The 17,348-nt window shown below is 45.2% G+C and overlaps 1 protein-coding gene and 1 long non-coding RNA gene across 2 annotated transcripts in view; one reads left to right on the top strand and one right to left on the bottom strand.

Moving 5' to 3' along the window:
- LOC119241457 (uncharacterized) overlaps window positions 1-6,380 on the top strand; it is a 41,420-nt gene extending 35,040 nt beyond the window's left edge. The window contains exon 5 of the long non-coding RNA XR_005124316.2: window positions 5,935-6,380. This is a non-coding gene — a long non-coding RNA (uncharacterized LOC119241457). The remainder of the gene's footprint in view (window positions 1-5,934) is intronic.
- A 1,949-nt stretch (window positions 6,381-8,329) lies between these two features.
- SEPTIN14 (septin 14) overlaps window positions 8,330-17,348 on the bottom strand; it is a 38,180-nt gene continuing 29,161 nt past the window's right edge. The window contains exon 11 of the mRNA XM_037506757.2: window positions 8,330-8,788. Within this exon, the coding sequence (XP_037362654.1) occupies window positions 8,769-8,788 (20 nt within the window). The 3' untranslated portion in view covers window positions 8,330-8,768. The remainder of the gene's footprint in view (window positions 8,789-17,348) is intronic.

Genomic DNA, 17,348 nt, shown 5'->3' on the forward strand with positions numbered 1-17,348 from the left:
TTCAGAGACCTTTGTAATTGGACTCAACTGTCCCCACAAGCTCACGAAGTGGTATCGATGATATCTGTAATCTGTTAGGCCCCACTCTGTGACTGTAACTGACAGATGGCAGCTGAGTGACTGAATTCAGAGCCACTGGACACAGAAAGGACCCTCTGTACTGTGGCTCCCTTGTGCCTTACAATGCACAAATTTCCAGGCTCTTTTTGGCATGTTCCCTTTATATAGGCTCCTCCCACCACTTGCAGGGCAGAGTAAGTCCCTGACTCTGATCTCCAGTTGAACCTGAAACCTGCTAGCCACTCCTCAGCCCCTGCTCCCAGCACACTGCCCTACCTTTAATGACCCAGCTTGCAATTAACATCGACTATCATGAAAGGCTGTCGAGCACTCTGCCTCCTGGGATTATAACACCAAATGTTTATGCATAAAAACACCAAATAATGTGCCTAATTAGGCAAATAACTCTCCCCTACTTTGCAATGCAGAAGGAGGAAAATTAGGAGGGTGTTTTCAAACCTGTTGAACCTAGCTCTGTAAAGTGAAGGGAAGGTAGGGCTGGACTGGGAGCTTCCAGGGCCAAGAATTACTAGAGTGATACGGAATTTTCTCATGTATCTTTGGAATACTTCCAGGGTGTTTCCTGGAAATACTCCATGGGAACACACACAGTCCAGGCTCAGTGAAGAAACCCTAGAATATAAAGTCATGGATATCAATATTAAATTACCTAGAGGAAGCTGACCCTATTTTGGCATGTCTCTCTGGTCCTTGAAACGAGGTCAGTCTGCTCCAGATCATTGGACCACACAACAGCCATTGTAATTCAAGTTAATAACTTCCCTTTTAAGCCAAACCACAAGATCAGCATATGCTAATAGGCAACATCTCATGAAAGTAAAGGGACCATCAACAAGGAAGGTCTAATTCATGTCTAACCAGTCAACTTTGCCATGTCATTCTGAGCATTTTACCGCTTCCACTGCCCCCTCCTGCTACCATCTTAGCCCCCAGATCAGGGAGTAGGATTTGAGCCTTGCTTACTATTTCCTCGAAGGCCCTTGCAACATCACTTTCTTTTCTCGGAAACCTAGCATTCGCTTCTATGCACATCAGGCAGCAAGCTCTTGCTTGTTAACATCCTCAGCATGGGCTGCACACACTGGCTTGAGAAGCTTGAGAAGCAGATGATGGACCTGAAGATGACAGATGCAAATCATATTTTCGTCCAGCATTTCTACACGTAGTCAAAATGCATTTATCAACCTACATAAAGAAGTAATTCCACAGCATCAAAGAAAATAGAGTTCAGTAGAAGTGGCAATTAGGAGTAGACTAGAGATTGCAGCCATCTTCAGAAAGAAAAGATGGAGCGAAAAATAGAATGTCCAGACCTCCACATAAATGTGCTACAGAGAGATGCCCACACTGGCTCCTGAGGCACACTGTTCATCCATCATGAAGATTGAATGAGAGCACAGCCCATTTCATGGGACAGCTTTGTCCAGAGAAGCACACAGCTATGGCATCTCTTGTTTTCAGCTTTCCTGGGTTATCGAGAGTCTGTTTATATCTGTAAACAGCTGAGGCTAAACACTAAACTTCAAGATGAATACTGACCTCGTGAGGTGAGGCCTCAGTATTTTCAGATTTTCAAAGATCCTGGCTGACCTGATAGGCGTATGTAGCAGGTTCTTGAGGCGACATAATACCAGCTCTGACCATTGACAGTCCTGCAGGTGACCAGAGACTGCCCCTGCCCTGGAGACTGAATGACAAGAACCTAAATAAAATTAGTTCTCTGTTGGTACAAACTAATCTCTTTAGCACAGCACTTACTGTCTACATTAGTGAAAGATCAGAATTAAAGACGCTTATTTTTAATGACTTGCCTTTTGCACCCATTTTGGTAAAGGCTCTATTGAGCTTTATCATCAGTGGGTGAAACACCCACCTCTGGATAGAGCAGATAAACTACAAAAAAACTGCAAATTCTCGCTCCCTTCACCCAGCAATGAGCCCAGGCAGGCAAGGGAATTAAAATGCACAACTTAATTGGATTTTCACTGTGTCCTGCTGGCTAACAGCTCCCTCTCTTTATTATCACATTCAAATGCCAGGTTTAATTCCAGGAGTGAGGCTTGGAAGGTGAAAGGCGATTTGCAGCAAATGGTTCATCAAGAAGTACTCCCAGCCTCTGTGCCTCTGCTGAGAGCAGATGGGGGTTTTCTGTGGGAGGGGGGTTTCAATTTAATTAGGAACTGAGTGAATGATCAGGATGAATGGGGGAGGGGGTAGGAGGAGAGGAGGAGGGAATGAGTGCCCAGGACCAGACTGAGGTGGCTGCTGGGGGAGTCCCTCAAGAGGTGGTATGTTTGTGACTGTGAGATTCTCAAGGGGAGCAGATGCCTGGGAAAAGGGGAGCAGATAGAGGGAACCACAGCTGCTGATGGAGCCCTGGGCATGCTGAGGCACCTAGAGGGAAGACATATGGGCAAATGCCACCTGTATGAGACAGGACCTTGACCAGAAACCTGGTTCCTGCCCCTAAAACAGAAGATTCCAGACCCAAAGCTCAGAGTGAAGCCTCCCTGAATTGCCCACTCAGGAGACAGACTCTGCCTCCCAAGGGAAAAGAGCACAGCAGATGTCCCACGTCCCTGCAAGGCCGAGAGCCTCTGCATCTGCACTCCATGTACCCACCCATGCCTGCTACCCACGGCACACAGATGTGGGGCCAGTCACCCCACACTTATGGGAAAGGTTCCCAACCAGACCTGGAGTAGGACATCCTCGCCCAACCACCCTACTCAGCCTGTCACACAGACATCTGTACATAGACACTCATATGCACACTGAGATACAGACACACCTTCATGCACAAATGCACAAAAATAGACACACACGTGCAGACAGACAGGCCTGCATGCACACACATGCACAAGCACAGTTATGCACAGGCAGGACATGCATGCACACCCATGTACATACACAGGCTCACACACATACACAGACATACATGTACATATATACAAGCACACAGTCATACATGCACATATATACAAACACAGACACACATGCACAGACACTGAGAGACATACACATTCCTCACCTTGGGGCACACATTCTGCTACCCTGACCTTTTCAGAAAACAGAAAACCCCCAAAGTCTGGCATCTATGGCATGGCTGATTGTGAAAACCGCACACTCACTGTTGAAAGAAAGCCCTTCTTGTGTTTATTCTTCAGATTAGAGTGGGTTGAAATCAATCCCGGGCTGAATTCATTCTGGAGAATTTCACATCTCCCAAACATAAGGGCCTGCCTGGGGTGGACATTGGTCTGGGAGCTTGTTCATCCTTCTCCAGGGATGTTTGTGATCCCATTCTTGGATGAGGTTTTCCTTCCTGCAGGGTGTAGTAGGAAACAGTTTCCCTTGGAAAACCAACATACATAAAATCAGCTTCTGGTGGATCCAGACTTCAAGACAGGTGCATTTCTTAAAAAAAAAAAATTAAAAAAAAGCTTTGCCTGGAAAGTATAGTGAGAGATTGGTGACTTTGGAATATGGATTTCTTAAATACACCATAAAAAAAAAAAAAAAACTCTAACTATAAAATCAGAGACTGACAAATTTGTGTACATTTAAAATAAAAACCTATTACCCAAAATCATCTTAAAGAGAGTTTAAAATGAGAAGATGTTCGCTGGGGGAATCACTAGCAAAGGGTAAGCATGAGGGATAGGTAAAGTTTTTTATAAATCGGTAAAAACGGGGGAAAGACAGATTAAAAAAAAAAAACTGGGCGGAAGACAAAGTGGCGAGGAGAGACAGCTATGAAGCAGGATGCCATCTGCACCAGGGAATGTGGTTAAGCCCACAAAGGAATGCTGTTCAACACCCCTTCTTCCCAGCCATCTGGGTGTCTGTCCACAGTTCCCAGGGGCAAGGGACTGCGGGGGGGGGGGGGGGGGCAGACTTTCATCCCAGAAACACCCTGGGATCCATCCCCCCCGTGGGCTCTTTCCCGTGTCCTCTTCTGCCTTTCCCAGGAAGTGGCCCAGCTAGAAGGGTAGGGGCATGGGTCAGGACTGTGGGTCTGAGATGTGGGTGCCTGTGCTCCCCAAATGTGAGGGCGGATGGAAGGCAGAAGGAAGTGGGTCTGAGTCAGAGGTCCTCTGGGCTAGTTTTCCAAGACACTGACCTCCCTGTGGCCCCTGAAAGAAGCCAGACAGAGAAGGGTGTGGGCTGTGGCTTCTGACTGTCCTGTGAGGAAAGAGACACAAACAGATAAACACAGACAGAGACAGACACATAGACACACAGACAGACACAGATGTAGATGACATACAGACAACACAGAGAAACACACAGAGACATACACTCACACAAAACACACACATATATACACACTCACACTTCAGGATGGGCCCTGGATGCCTGGCCTGGGTAAAAGGAGGGCAGATCCTCTGTCTCTGAAGCTGAGTGGCAATGAACCATGTAGCTGGTGTGTTGGAAAGAGCACCAACCCCTCTGGCTTAGGCCAGAGCTGAGTGGATTGGTCACAGGGCAAAAATAAACAAAGCCAAAAAAATTTTGTTCAAAACAGGGACTTTCCTCCCCTGTGAGGGAATGACCTGCCTTACCCTTGGGTTTGCGGACTGACTAGGGTTCCACCCTCAGACTGGTAGGACCACCACGCTCCCTGGGGAGCAAGCTTCCCTCAGGAGGTCATGACAGCCAGGTGGGAGGGAGACGCCCCGCCACCCCCAGGACACCGCCTCACTGTGCTCCAGGAGGAAGGTCCAGGGTTGGGGTCAGGTTGAAGCAACCTCGGCCTTTCTCTGGCTGAGGGATGGTAGCAGGGTCTGCCCCCCATATGGGGCATAGTAATGCCAGCTAAGACTCTGACCAGCTAAGCACCCACAGCCTAGAGTAGACAAGAGCCTAGGCGATTTGGGTGCTTCTCCTGCCCTGCATGAATCTGTAGCATCTCCTGCCAGTAAAGAAGCTGAGTGAATGAATGGTACAAGGACGAGCCAGCCTGTCTCCACTGGAGGCCAAGCCTCAGAGTAGGTGGGGCATTTTAATTCTAGTTCCCTATGGTCCTTGACAGAATCATCCTCTGGTTCCCAATCCATCCCAATCCATGCCTGGGGTGACTAATTCACTGCTCTTGGTGGGGTAGGGGAGGGCGCAGGTCAGGGGTCCACCTACCTGGCACTCCTGGGAAGGAACTTTACCTGGAGAGTTTTGGCACACGCAACCCTGCAGGCACTTCCATGATTGGGAAGGTTTTTGAGAGGCAGGTCTGCTGGGGCAGGAGCAGCCCTTATGCTTGGCCAGCCCTTGCTGGACACAGAGGCCCTCACTCCGCAACCCCACAGGTCGGAGGGTAGAAGACAAGGTGTTCTCACAGCACCAGAACAGAGACCCGGAGACACTGCCAACTCCTGCCTTCCCTGCTGCATGCTGTGAGCCTGTCTCCCTCTGCAGAGGCTGCTCCGACCCGGTGTCCATTAGGCACAGCAGCACGTCCCATGGAAGGGCAGCCACACATGACTCCAGGGTCCTGTGGGGGGCATCTCAGACAGGCGGCCCCTCCTCGCTCTGCTGCTGACCACCTGGAACCCAGATCTCTGGAGGACACCTTTCCTGTCTTTGCCCAGTTCCTCTGGAGTTGGGAACAATAAGAATGCAACTGAGAATAAATATGGATATTTATCCACTGCCTGCTGCATGGTAGGTTCTAAACATGCAGCGTCTCCTTTCGTTTTCACAGAGATTCCATGGCACTGATATTAGCATTGCCACCTGGACAGGTTGATGCCCCAGAGACACCAGGGCAGGTGAGCAGCAGAGCAGGACCCTCTCTGGAGTATACTTGACTTTCAGTCTCTGGTCTTGACTATTCGCTTTGGTTCTCTCCCCCAGGATGCTTGGTTTGCTGGTGCCTGAGTCCAGCTCTGTCTGAAGAAGGCCATTGGCCTGTAACTGTCTGTAAGGCGGATGCAGGAATGACCACAGACCAGTGAGGAGGAGGGGCCCTCAAATTCCCCCTGCCCAATGCCACATGTGAGCATGTGGCTTTGAAAGCCACGTCTAGGGTTTAGGAGTTCTGAAGGCATCCAAACTGGCCCCACTGCACCCTGGACCTTGGAAATGGGACCGCAACAACATGTGGAATGAAAACACAATAGTGCAGGCCCGAGGGAGAGCCAGAGAATCTCCGGCCTGGCCACTGCCTGCCGTCCGTGGGGTTCCTCAGTGAGAATGGACCTAGCCCCTTGCACAATATTAACTATGCTCCCATTACTCTGTAGGGTCAGCCTTGGTGTTTTCTTCAATAAAATTTCTGATCACGCAGGCTGTGTTCCCCTTGCACCCCTACTGCCAGCACTGTTTCTATGATAGAGGCTCAGAAAATCATTCAAGTGATTGAATGAATATACATATAGGGAGAAAGGAAGGAATGGAGACACTCCCCTGGCCCCCACTGAACCTAATAGTGGTGGAAAATTCTCCCACTTTCCTAGGGAGAGACTTGGTTGGGGGGAGAAGGTCAGATGTAGGCAGGAACTTCACTGTCCAGAACTCGATGTGTGAAACAGACCCTGAGTGCTCAGAACACCATCCAAAGCCAGCCCCCCTCAGAGCTGGGCTAGGAGGTTCAAACTCCACAGGGGTGACCCCACAATGAGTTCCTATCAGAGAAACAATGATGGGTGCTAAGAAGTGGGAGCTGAGAGTCAATGCCGACATGCTCTGTGTTATGCAACTTTTACATAAGCATGAAAAATAACTAGTTCAATTTTAAAAACCTAATTTCTTGGGGTCACTGCAGTGTAAATGGTGGGTTGCATGAGGCTGGAGCAGTGTACCTTCAAGCTTTTCAGCTGGTCCAGGCACAGGGCAGCTGACCTCCTGCCTGCATTTCCTGCTCTCTGCTGAGCAGGGGCCAGTCCTGTCTGGCCCGAGATCAGCCTGGACATCATCAGGTTCCCAGCAGATTACACCTCAGGCTGCACCAGCGCAGCCCTACCTGACAGACAAGGTAACAAGAAATGACAGCTGTGCCGAGCAGAAACATGGCCCCCAAGTGCAGCGGGGGTGCTGTCCCTGGTGGGCACACTGTCTATGCCTACCTCTTTGCCTCATCAGCGTGGCATATTTGTCATTGGCAGTGTCCAGCCCTAGGCTTCGCTGACCAGACACACAGAATACCAGTGGAAAAAAAAGCTAATGAGCTCCTTTGGGGAGGAGGTGCTTGTCTGAGCAGAGCAATGCACCTTCCTGGCAGGCCTGGGCAGCGTCAGGACACATGATGGGCCCAACTGCCAACCCGGTCGTCATCCACTAGGGTTGCATGTGGGCCTGAGGAAGCCTGGGTCGTGCCCAGTGCATGCAGAAGGTAGACCCTTATGCATGTGAGTGTGCATGTGCGAGGGTGAGGGTGAATGAGTGTGAAGTGGGTGTGTGACTGTGAGGTGAGTGGGTGGTGGGTTAGTGAAGATATGTACAACTGTGCAGAGGTGTACCTGTGCGTGCACAGTGTGTGAGTGTGCTGTGTGTCTGATTCTAGGCTGACTACAGGCCCTCCTGTCCTCATCTGCGCCACAGGAGAACACTGTGGCCTCGGTTCTCTTAGACATCACAAGAGGAGGAAGGGGTTGGTGACTGGACCTGGCTATGTGCCAAGCCTCACGTGGCGCCAGGCCTTACGACACTGTAAGGAGTGACATCGCCTATAGAGCAGCAGCCCTCAGGCCATGTCCACATGGAACCCTGAAGGCGTCTCTGCAGCCTGTGCGTCTCATCCCAGCCACCTTCTTCTGCTCACTTGTCCAGGTGCTTCCCTGCCTGGCCAACAGCACGCTCCCACAGCACTGGAGAGCAACTGAACTCCTACCCACACCATCACCCTTACCTCTCCCAAGCCCCCGTGCTCCCTTGACCCCCAGATCCCCGTGTGCCCCAATGGCTGTGCTGCTCAGAGCCCGCAGTGGCCAGGTCCCCCTTAGGGCCACTTCTCCTTTCCAGCCTTTTTCCTTTTTCTCCTGCTGTCACACTTTGCTACATCCTCATGCAAAATTAAGTCCAAAACGATTTCAGTTTCTCCCAACCCTGAGACAAGTTTTAAAATAGCGACAGGATTAACATCCCCCTTCCCACTTGAGGGCTGTAAGGAACTCTGGTGGATCCGAGTGCATTTTCCATTTGCAGACTTGCTAATGCAAATCCCATGGGGAAAAGGAAATTGCTGATCTATTTCAGCGTGCAAATATTTCCTCTGATGGGCTTGCTTCCCCTCAGAAGGGGTCCAAATAAAACACTGCACAGAATCCTGCTTTTTCCAGCCCCTCTTGTTGAAATTGAACGTGTAAATCTTCTCTGTTGCCTTTATTGATCAAGGCCAAAATTACAAATATAAATTACCATGGTGGGAAGCAGGGTGCTTTGGTGGAGGATGAGAGAGGGAGGCCACATTGTCAATAATGCATCTGATGGGGAGAAGAACGATCAGGGAAAGCTGGGTTCTACCAAGGTTCAGCAGATGACTCCCGTCAGCTCACTTCCTGTCAGACTCCTGCTCCTAATCAGGGGTGCAGGCAGGTGCCTTAGCGTCAGCCTTGCTGCTCACTGTACTTAACTGTCTCCGTGAAAGCTGATATTTGTCTCTTAAACTGTGATGCATCTCTCTTGCCCAGGCATCCTGAGTTCCCTCGTCTCGTTTCCTTGCACGTCTCTGCCTGGCACGGGCTTTGATATTAGAGTCCCGGGTGTAGGTCTGAAACAAGATGGAAGAAAAGGATTTGGAATTCAACCTTTTCTTGCCATGAGATCTTGTGACATTTCTGTGGAAGAGCTGGTAGGGACAGTTCTGGAGCTCTTGAACAACTCTGTCTGTGCACACAGGCCAGAGTCCCTGAGGGCTCCGAGGGCTACCTCAGGGCGTGTATAGTTTTTGGAGATTTGCCTATACAAATGTTCAGTTAAGAGTCAGACGGGAAGGCGTCCTAGGCAGCTGGTTGGAGGATGGAGGCTGAGGAAATAAGATAAAGGGCTTGGTGAAGATAGGAATGCTTGTGGGGCAGGAAGGGGGCCTGAGGGCTGGGTGTGGCCCTGTGGTCCATGACTCCAGAGAAGGGGCGGTAGTGTGCGAGCTGACATCTCTGCTCAAGACTCACTGGCAGGGCCTCTGTAGGCATGGCTCAGACCCAGCTAATCCTTTTTTAAAAAGAGAATAATGCTTCAAGTAGTTAACAGACAGAGATAGGGCTGATTCCAGTCTCACCACTCCCCGTGGGCTGGTAGAACCCTCTAGAAAATCCCCTCCCATGCAGTCTTTCTGAGTTGGTGGTGCCTCAAATCTCAAGAGCCCTGGAGTCACCCCTGAGATCCCATCCCGGGGGTGGGGTGGGGGCGCAGGAGACTGGCACTTTCCATTTCCATCCCCCTGGTAAGAAATTCAGAACCCAGGGCAAGACTAGGCATCTAGAATGGGTCACATTTGGGGACCGCTAGAACCACAGAAAGCTCAATCAGTCTCCCCCAGCCCAGCAAGGGTAAGGCAAACTTCCCTGAACTGTAAATCCTAGTCCTGACAGCCATTATGTCTACCGTAGACAATCCATTTCAAGCCTCATGATGAAGGGTTGGGAACTCAAAGCAAAACTAGTCATCGGAAGGGGACATACTGGGGACCCGTGGGACTAGGGAAGACTCAGGCAGCCCCTGACCCATTTCGTTCAGGAAAAACTTCCCTGGACCCTAAATCACTCATAGTGGCTGTGATTTATGTGAGTGGGGTGGGGCTGCCTGAGATAGACATGGTGAGCTTAATTAGCCAGGCTTACATATACTGAAGAGGCACATTCAAGAGCTATGGATAAGGGCTATCTCAATCAGGGTCCCTGACTGAACTCTGAAACTCTGGTGTCTACAGCCATTCTATGGAGATCCAAGGCTACTCTGGATATCCATCCAGTCCATTTCAAACCACCTGATAAGGGATTTGGAACATGAGTAAAACCTAGTATCTAGGAAAAGAAACCTAGGGGAAGTCTATGCTAGGGAAGCCTCAGAGGGAGGGGAAACTTCCCTTAGCCCTAAATTAGTGGTACAGACAACTGTTTGGGGAGAGTTTAGTGCTGTTTGGGACAAAAAGAATCCGTTTCAATAAGCCTCATTAGACATTAGAAATTTTACACTTTGGCAGCAATAGCCGTGTTAAATGGGTCACATTCAAGGACCGAGTCTCGATAAGGAAAGGCTCATCAGCCCCCTCACCCCCCAACAGGGCAGGGAAACGTTCCTAAGCCCTAAATCGTGGGTAATGACCCATTATGGGAAGGCTCTGCCTCTCCCAGAGAAAGAATCCACTTCAGTCCTCCTGATAAGGGATTCAGAACCTAGGGCAGCACGAGGCATCTGAAATGGAACATAGTTTAGTACCTACCACTGGGGCCAAGTCAACAAAGGGAAAACTTCCCTGAACATTAAATTGCAGTTTGGGGCAGTCACTATGGGAGGATCCCAGGCTGCCAGCACAGACAGACTCACTTTTAATCCTTCTGATAAGGGATTTGGAAGGAAGGGCAGGGCTAGGCATCTAGAAAGGGGCCTCTGGAGTCAGATCACCTCTCAGTCAGGTCACTTCTGGTCAGCCAGGTCAGGGGAAACCTCTCCCCAGTAATGTCAGCAATTATGGGAGGGTCTGGGCCTACCCTGCACAGAGAGATTCCTATTCAGTCCACATCAATAGAGATTCGGCACACCAGGCAGGACTAAGTATAGAATGGGACATAATAGGAAAACTGGGTAAAGAAAAGTCCCAGCAAGCTCCCCCTGGCTCAATGACAGTAGGAGAAACGTCCTTAAACCATAATTCAGCTTGTAAACAGTCATTATGTGAGGGTCCAGACAATCCATTGAACCCTCCTAATAATGGATGTAAAACCCAGGACAAGGGGTGGGACCACTACCCGGTGGAATAGTTGACTGCAAGCACGTCTCTCCTTCAAGTATAACCAGAAATTAACTGTTTCCCACACATAAATTTCACTAACTCATCACCAGTGTGGCTGGATTGACCCACGCATTTTCCTCCAGGAGGAGGGGAGGGAAGCTGTTCCAAGGCAGTGACTGTTACTGGCAGGGACAAACGAGGGAGTATCACAGACCCTGGTGAGCCCAGGCTGGCACAGGTGACCCCAACAGTGCGCATGTTGCTTGCTGACTGAGCTCTGGGATAGATTTATCAGCCCCAGAAAGTTGGACGGACAGTGTGAGCAGCTGTGGAGGCCCAACCCCACATCCCTCGTGCAGTGAGACATTCTGAGGCTGTGATCTGCAAAGACCCAAGTGTGACACTGAGATGGGGGCATGGAAAGCAGTCTCTGGACAGCCTGCAGCTTTATCTGTCATGGAGAGAGGAGCGGCGATATAGGTTCCCAGCGTTGGCGTGCCCTCCCCTACCCAAGTCAATGAATACTGTGAGGGAGGCACTTGGATGCTCCCCTCTGCACACGCCTTCCCACTGCCTAGAGAAACAATGAGGATCCCAAAACTAAAGCCACAGTGCCACCTACTGGGGTAAAATGGCAAGACACATGAAAGCTCAACCTACGGAACTTAGATGTTGGTGCTGAAAGAAGAGATATCAAACATTATAACACCAAATTGGAAGACCTAAAAAAGATATTAGAAGAGTGACAATGCAGAAATTCAATGAAGTTTGAAACTCAATTTACCACAGAAAGCCACGTTCAGAATATCAGAAAAGATGTCCAGGAGCAAAAGGACTTCTTAATCAAAGAAATCAAAACTATTAAAAACCCAAGCAGAAATGATGGATACGAAGATTACAATGAAAGAACTGAAGGCAATCATGAAAAGTATAGTAAGTAGGCTTAACCTTTCAGAGGAAATAATATGTGAAATAGAAGATTAAAATGTGCAAATAATTCAAGTGGGATTGGATGAGAAATTAGATTTAGGGAAAATGAAGAAATTATATATGAAATAACAGAATTCATTGCAAGAGGAAATATAATGATAATGAGTATCCCAGAGGGTGGGGGAGAGAGAAGGGAGCAAAGACCCTATTCAAAGAAATAGCTGAGAATTTCCCAAACCTAAGGAAAGAACCAACTATAGATGTCCAGGAAGCTGACAGAACACTCAAATTTCTAAATGTAAAATAACCTATACCAAGACACATACTTGCTAAACTATCAAAATTCAAGAAATAAGAAAAAATACTAAAATCTCTTCGGGGGAGTGAGGAACAAGTGACATACAAAAAGCATGTAACATACAAAGAATGAGACTGATCTTGATCAGTCTTTCATCAGGCTTCTCAGCAAAAACTGCAGGTTAGGAGAAAGTAGAGTGACATATTAATAATTCTAAGAGGTAAACTATTCCAGTCAAGAAAACCCTGTACTGAAAATTATTATTCAAATACAATGAAGAAATAAAGATTTTCTCAAACAAACAAAAACTAATGGAGTTTACCACCACTAGACCTTCCCTACAAGAAATGTTGAAAGAAGTTCTTTTATATTACTAAGAAAAAACAAAAGAACATAAGACCTGGAGTAAGTTGAAATAGTAACAGAATCAGAAACATAAACAAGAACAACAGGGACAAGAAGAACACATTAAAAGGGCAGGGGACAGAATATATTGAATAGTAAAAGGATGACTCATCAACACCAGCACAGAAAGGACTATTTTAGATAGAAAAAGTTTGATACATTTTATGGTAACTACAAAAGAAGAATCTAGAGCAGAGGCACTTAGAAGAAGTTGAAAGAACCACCAAGGAAAATCATTCAAAAGAAAAGGTAGATAGGAACACATGGAAAAGGATTTTGAGTGATGAGTTGCATAAAAAAGCCTAATCCATCTATATTATGAATACAAGAGCCTCACATCAGATCTAAAGATAAACAGTTACTTAAAGTAAAATACTGGTACCAGTTAATTTCAAGTCATTAACAAAAAAAGCAGGAACTGCTACTTTCATATCTGATAAATTATACTGTCAGCCAATAAAAATTAGTGACAAGACACCTTATAGCGATCAAGGGGACAATTCATTAGAATATATAATTGTAATCAATATTTACACATCTAACACAGGTGTACCTAAATATATAAAACAACTATTAACAGACCTAAAGCAAGACATTGACAGTGACACAATAACAGTAGGGCATCTCAACACACCACTTACATTGATGGATAATTCATCCAGAAAGATAGTTAACAAAGAAACAATGGTCTTAAATGAAGTAGATGGATCTAGTAGACATAACAAGAACTTTCCATCCTAAAAGAAATGAATAAGCATTCTTCTCGAGTGCACATGAAAAACCTCAAGGATAGATCACACCCTGGCACATAAAACCAGCTTCCATGAAGCTTGTCTCAATAGGATTTTCAATAGGACAATTCAAACCACACCAAGCATCTTCTATGATCACAATGGTATGAAGCTAGACACCAGCCATGAAAAGAAACCTGGAAAAACTCAAACACATGGAGACTAAACAAAATATAAGAAGGAAGTTCATAGAAATACAAGCCCACATTAATAAACAAGAAAAGACTCAAACTATCTAATCTTACATTTAAAGGGACTAGAAAAAGAACAAAAATGAAGCCAAATAGGAAATAATATGTTAGATAGGAAATAAAGGAAATAGAAACTAGAAGACAATACAAAAGATCAATGAAGCCAAAGCTGATTCTTTGAAAGGATAAACTAAATTGATAAACCCTTAGTTATGTTCACTAAGAACAAAAGAGTGAGAAAAAAGAATCAGAAATGAAAGCAATGAAGTTACAACAGATACTGCAGAAATGCAAGGGATCACCAGTGACTGCTGTGAGTATCTACATGCAAAGAAAGTGGAAAATCTAGGAAAAATGGGCAATTTTTTAAAATCATACAATCTTCCATGGCTGAACCAAGACAAAACAGATTGCTTGAACAAACCAATTAAAGCATGAAAATTGAAAAGGTAATCAAAATTCTCCCTAAGAATAAAAGCCCAGGACCAGATGGCTTTACTAGTGAATTCTACCAAACTTTCCAAAGATTTAATGCCTATCATCTCAAACTACTTCAGAAAATTTAAGAGAAGGGAATCCTCCCAAATGAATTTTGCAAAGCCAACATTACCTTGATCCCAAAACCAGACAAGGACAACACACAAAAAGAAAGCAATAGAACGACATCTCTGGTGAACATAGATGCAAAATTCCTCAACAAAATCTTGGCAAATCAAATCCGGCATTACATTTGGAGAATCATACACCAAGACCAAGTGCGATTCATTCCAGGCATGCAAGGATGTACCTACCCAATCAATGACATAGTCATTCACCACATCAGTAAAAAGCAAGATAAAAATACACTATCATATCAATAGATGCTGAAAAGCATTTGACAAGACCCAACACCCATTTATGAAAAAAAAGCTCAATAGATTAGGAATAAAAAACCATACATTAACATAAAAAATGCCATGTGACAAACCACAGCTAACATTATACTCAATGGAAAAAAAAACTGAAAGTGTTTCCCTTAAACTAGGAACAAGACAATGATGTCGACTCTCACCACTGTTATTCAACATAGTATTAGAAGTTCTAACTGGAGCAGTTGGAGAGGGGGGAAAGACATAAAAAGAATTCAAATTAGAAAAGTAAAATTACATGTTTGCAGATGACATGATTATATATGTAGAAAATCCTAGAGACCACACCAAAAAAAAAAAATGCTAGAAATAATAAATGAATTTAGTGAAGTGCTAGGAATCAAAATCAACATATAGAATCTGTTGTGCTTTTATATACAAACAGTGAATTAAAGGAAAGATAAATTAAGAAAATAATCCCATTCACAACTGCACTAAAAAGGATAAAATACCTGGGAGTAAACTTAACAACTTAACAAAGTGAAAAACCTATACACTGAAAACATTAAGACACCTTTGTCTTCTTTTATTTTTTTAAACAGTGTCTTTAGTTTTCTGATTCTAGTTCCTCGTTCGATATTTTTGTTTGCTTTTCTTCTATTTGATTTAAGTAGAACTCCTTCCAGTATTTCTTGTAGAGGAGGTCTAATGTTGGATAACTCCTTCAGCTTCTGTTAATTGGCCCTTGTTTCTCCCTGATATCTGAAAGTTTTGCAGGATAGAATATTCTTGGCTGGCAGTTTTTATCTTTTAAGTATTTTGAATGGGAAAACCTTTATGGGTTACGTGTTTTTTCCCTGCTAGCTGCCTTCAGTATTTTTCTTTGTCTTGAACTCTTGGTAGTTTCATAACTATTGTCTCAGTGTAGGTCTCATTACATTTACATAATCAGGTATTCCTTTACCTTCCCAGATGTGTTTATTGAATTTCCAAGTTTGGGGGGGTTTTCCTCTATTTATCAAATTCTCTGTTTTGCCCACTCTCTTCCCATTTTGAGATAGCCTTTATTCTTATGTTGCCTTCCCTAATGGAGTCTGATAATTCTTGAAATGTTTCTTCATTCTTTTTCTTTGTATTGCTCTTTCTTCTTCCACCTGAGTCATTTGTATATTATCATTTTGAGGTCACTGATTCAACCCCCTTTTGGTATATTCTGCTTTCATAACTTTCTCTAGAATTTTTATCTCATCTACTTTCCCAGTAGGTGGTTTTATGTGATTTTAGCTTTCTAACGTTTGTCAGCTTCCATAGGTCTGGAGAACTTATCTTGCAGCTGCTGAGTTAGAGGGTCAAGGAGGGGCCTGGAGTGGTCCAAGTATGAATGCTCAGGGTGAGGGCTAGGGGACTGGCTCATGTTTGTGGCTTGACGAATAGCACTCCTCTCTTGGTTCCAGACCTGAGACTCTGCAGTCTGTGTGCTATCAGTGCACTTCATGAGGTCAGTACCAACCTGGTGGTGGAGGTGGGGTAAGGGGAGGGCATTCCAGCACATTATCCTTGTTCTTTTCACTAGGATCCCAGCCTGTGGAGAGCACCCCAGATCCCCTCTATCTATCTCCCTTCTGTCAAAGATGTGTGCCTCCATACCATTTGTCTCTTTCCTCACCAAGGGCACTGGCAGAGCAGTAGCACCACAATTTGTACCACAGCCTCCCTCCCCTGGACTGCTGCCTCAAAGCATCTCTCTCCACCTACCTCTTGTTCCGTGAAGTATGACTCTCCTTTGTCTCTTCTGGTGTGATCTGAGCTGATCTCTGATTTCCAAGAGGTGTTTAAGTTTAACCCCGAGCCATGGGACTTTCTAGATGTATTTTTTCTCTTGTTAACTGAGATTATCCTCTGGGCATCAAAGCAAAGAATCTCTGACACCATTTTGGTCCACTTTCCTTGTATACTTTTTTCCAGAAAATTCTTAACCTTACATGAAATTAGCTTTAACAACAGTGTTCTTTCCAAAAAAAGGAACTTGTACCCTGATGTTTCCTATATAAATCTACCAGAAGACTATTATCCTTACATGAACTCCATATTCAACACAGTGTAACTTCAGAAAATGGAACTCTTCCAGAAGATTTCTAATTATTACCTGAAATTTACTTTCAGCACAGTATTCTTTCTGTGAATGAAACATACAACTTTGTCTTTCCACTAGAAGTTTCTTACTATTACTTGCAATTGTATTTAGTGCTATGTTCATTCAGTGAAAACCATTTGTCACCATATGTTTCCCACAGAGCTCAACATTGATATAGAGCAAGGATTTGTGGAAATGGGACCTTGATTAAGATGGACATATGAAGAAGGTGATGCATATAAGTGATAGGTAGAAGGACAAAATTAATTTGTTCTATGATTTTTGATGATAGTATCTTCTAGCTATAGTACTCAGTTTAATAAGAAATCATATTGATAATGAATTAGACTACTTCACTTTTTTCTTTATCATTGACTTTTGGCGATTTAACAATGCTGTGTCATTTTGCCTTTAGAAATACAGTGTTCTGTCAGCTTTCTGAATGTCTGTGGTAACTTCTTTCCTTAGGTTTTGAAGTTCTCAGCTTTCTTTGAATATGGTCTCTGCTCTTGTCTGTATCTCTTTACCCTCTGGGATATCCATTACCCTTATGTTCCCTCTTGTACTAGAGTCAGCTATTTTTTGTAGTTTCTTCATTTTTGCTAAGTCTCATTTCTCTCTTCTTCCACGTGGGTCATTTGTTCATTTGTATCTTCTATTTCACAAATTCTTTTCTCTGAAAGATTAAACCTCCTTACTATGCTTTCCATGTTTGTCTTTACTTCATTCAGTATCTCCTTGTGTTTTTTTAATACCCTCAACCTCTTTAATGAGGCACCCTT

This window comes from Talpa occidentalis, unplaced genomic scaffold (genome assembly GCF_014898055.3).
Source record: "Talpa occidentalis isolate TD23 unplaced genomic scaffold, MPIMG_talOcc4v2.1 talOcc4.12, whole genome shotgun sequence".
NCBI classification, from domain to species: domain Eukaryota; kingdom Metazoa; phylum Chordata; class Mammalia; order Eulipotyphla; family Talpidae; genus Talpa; species Talpa occidentalis.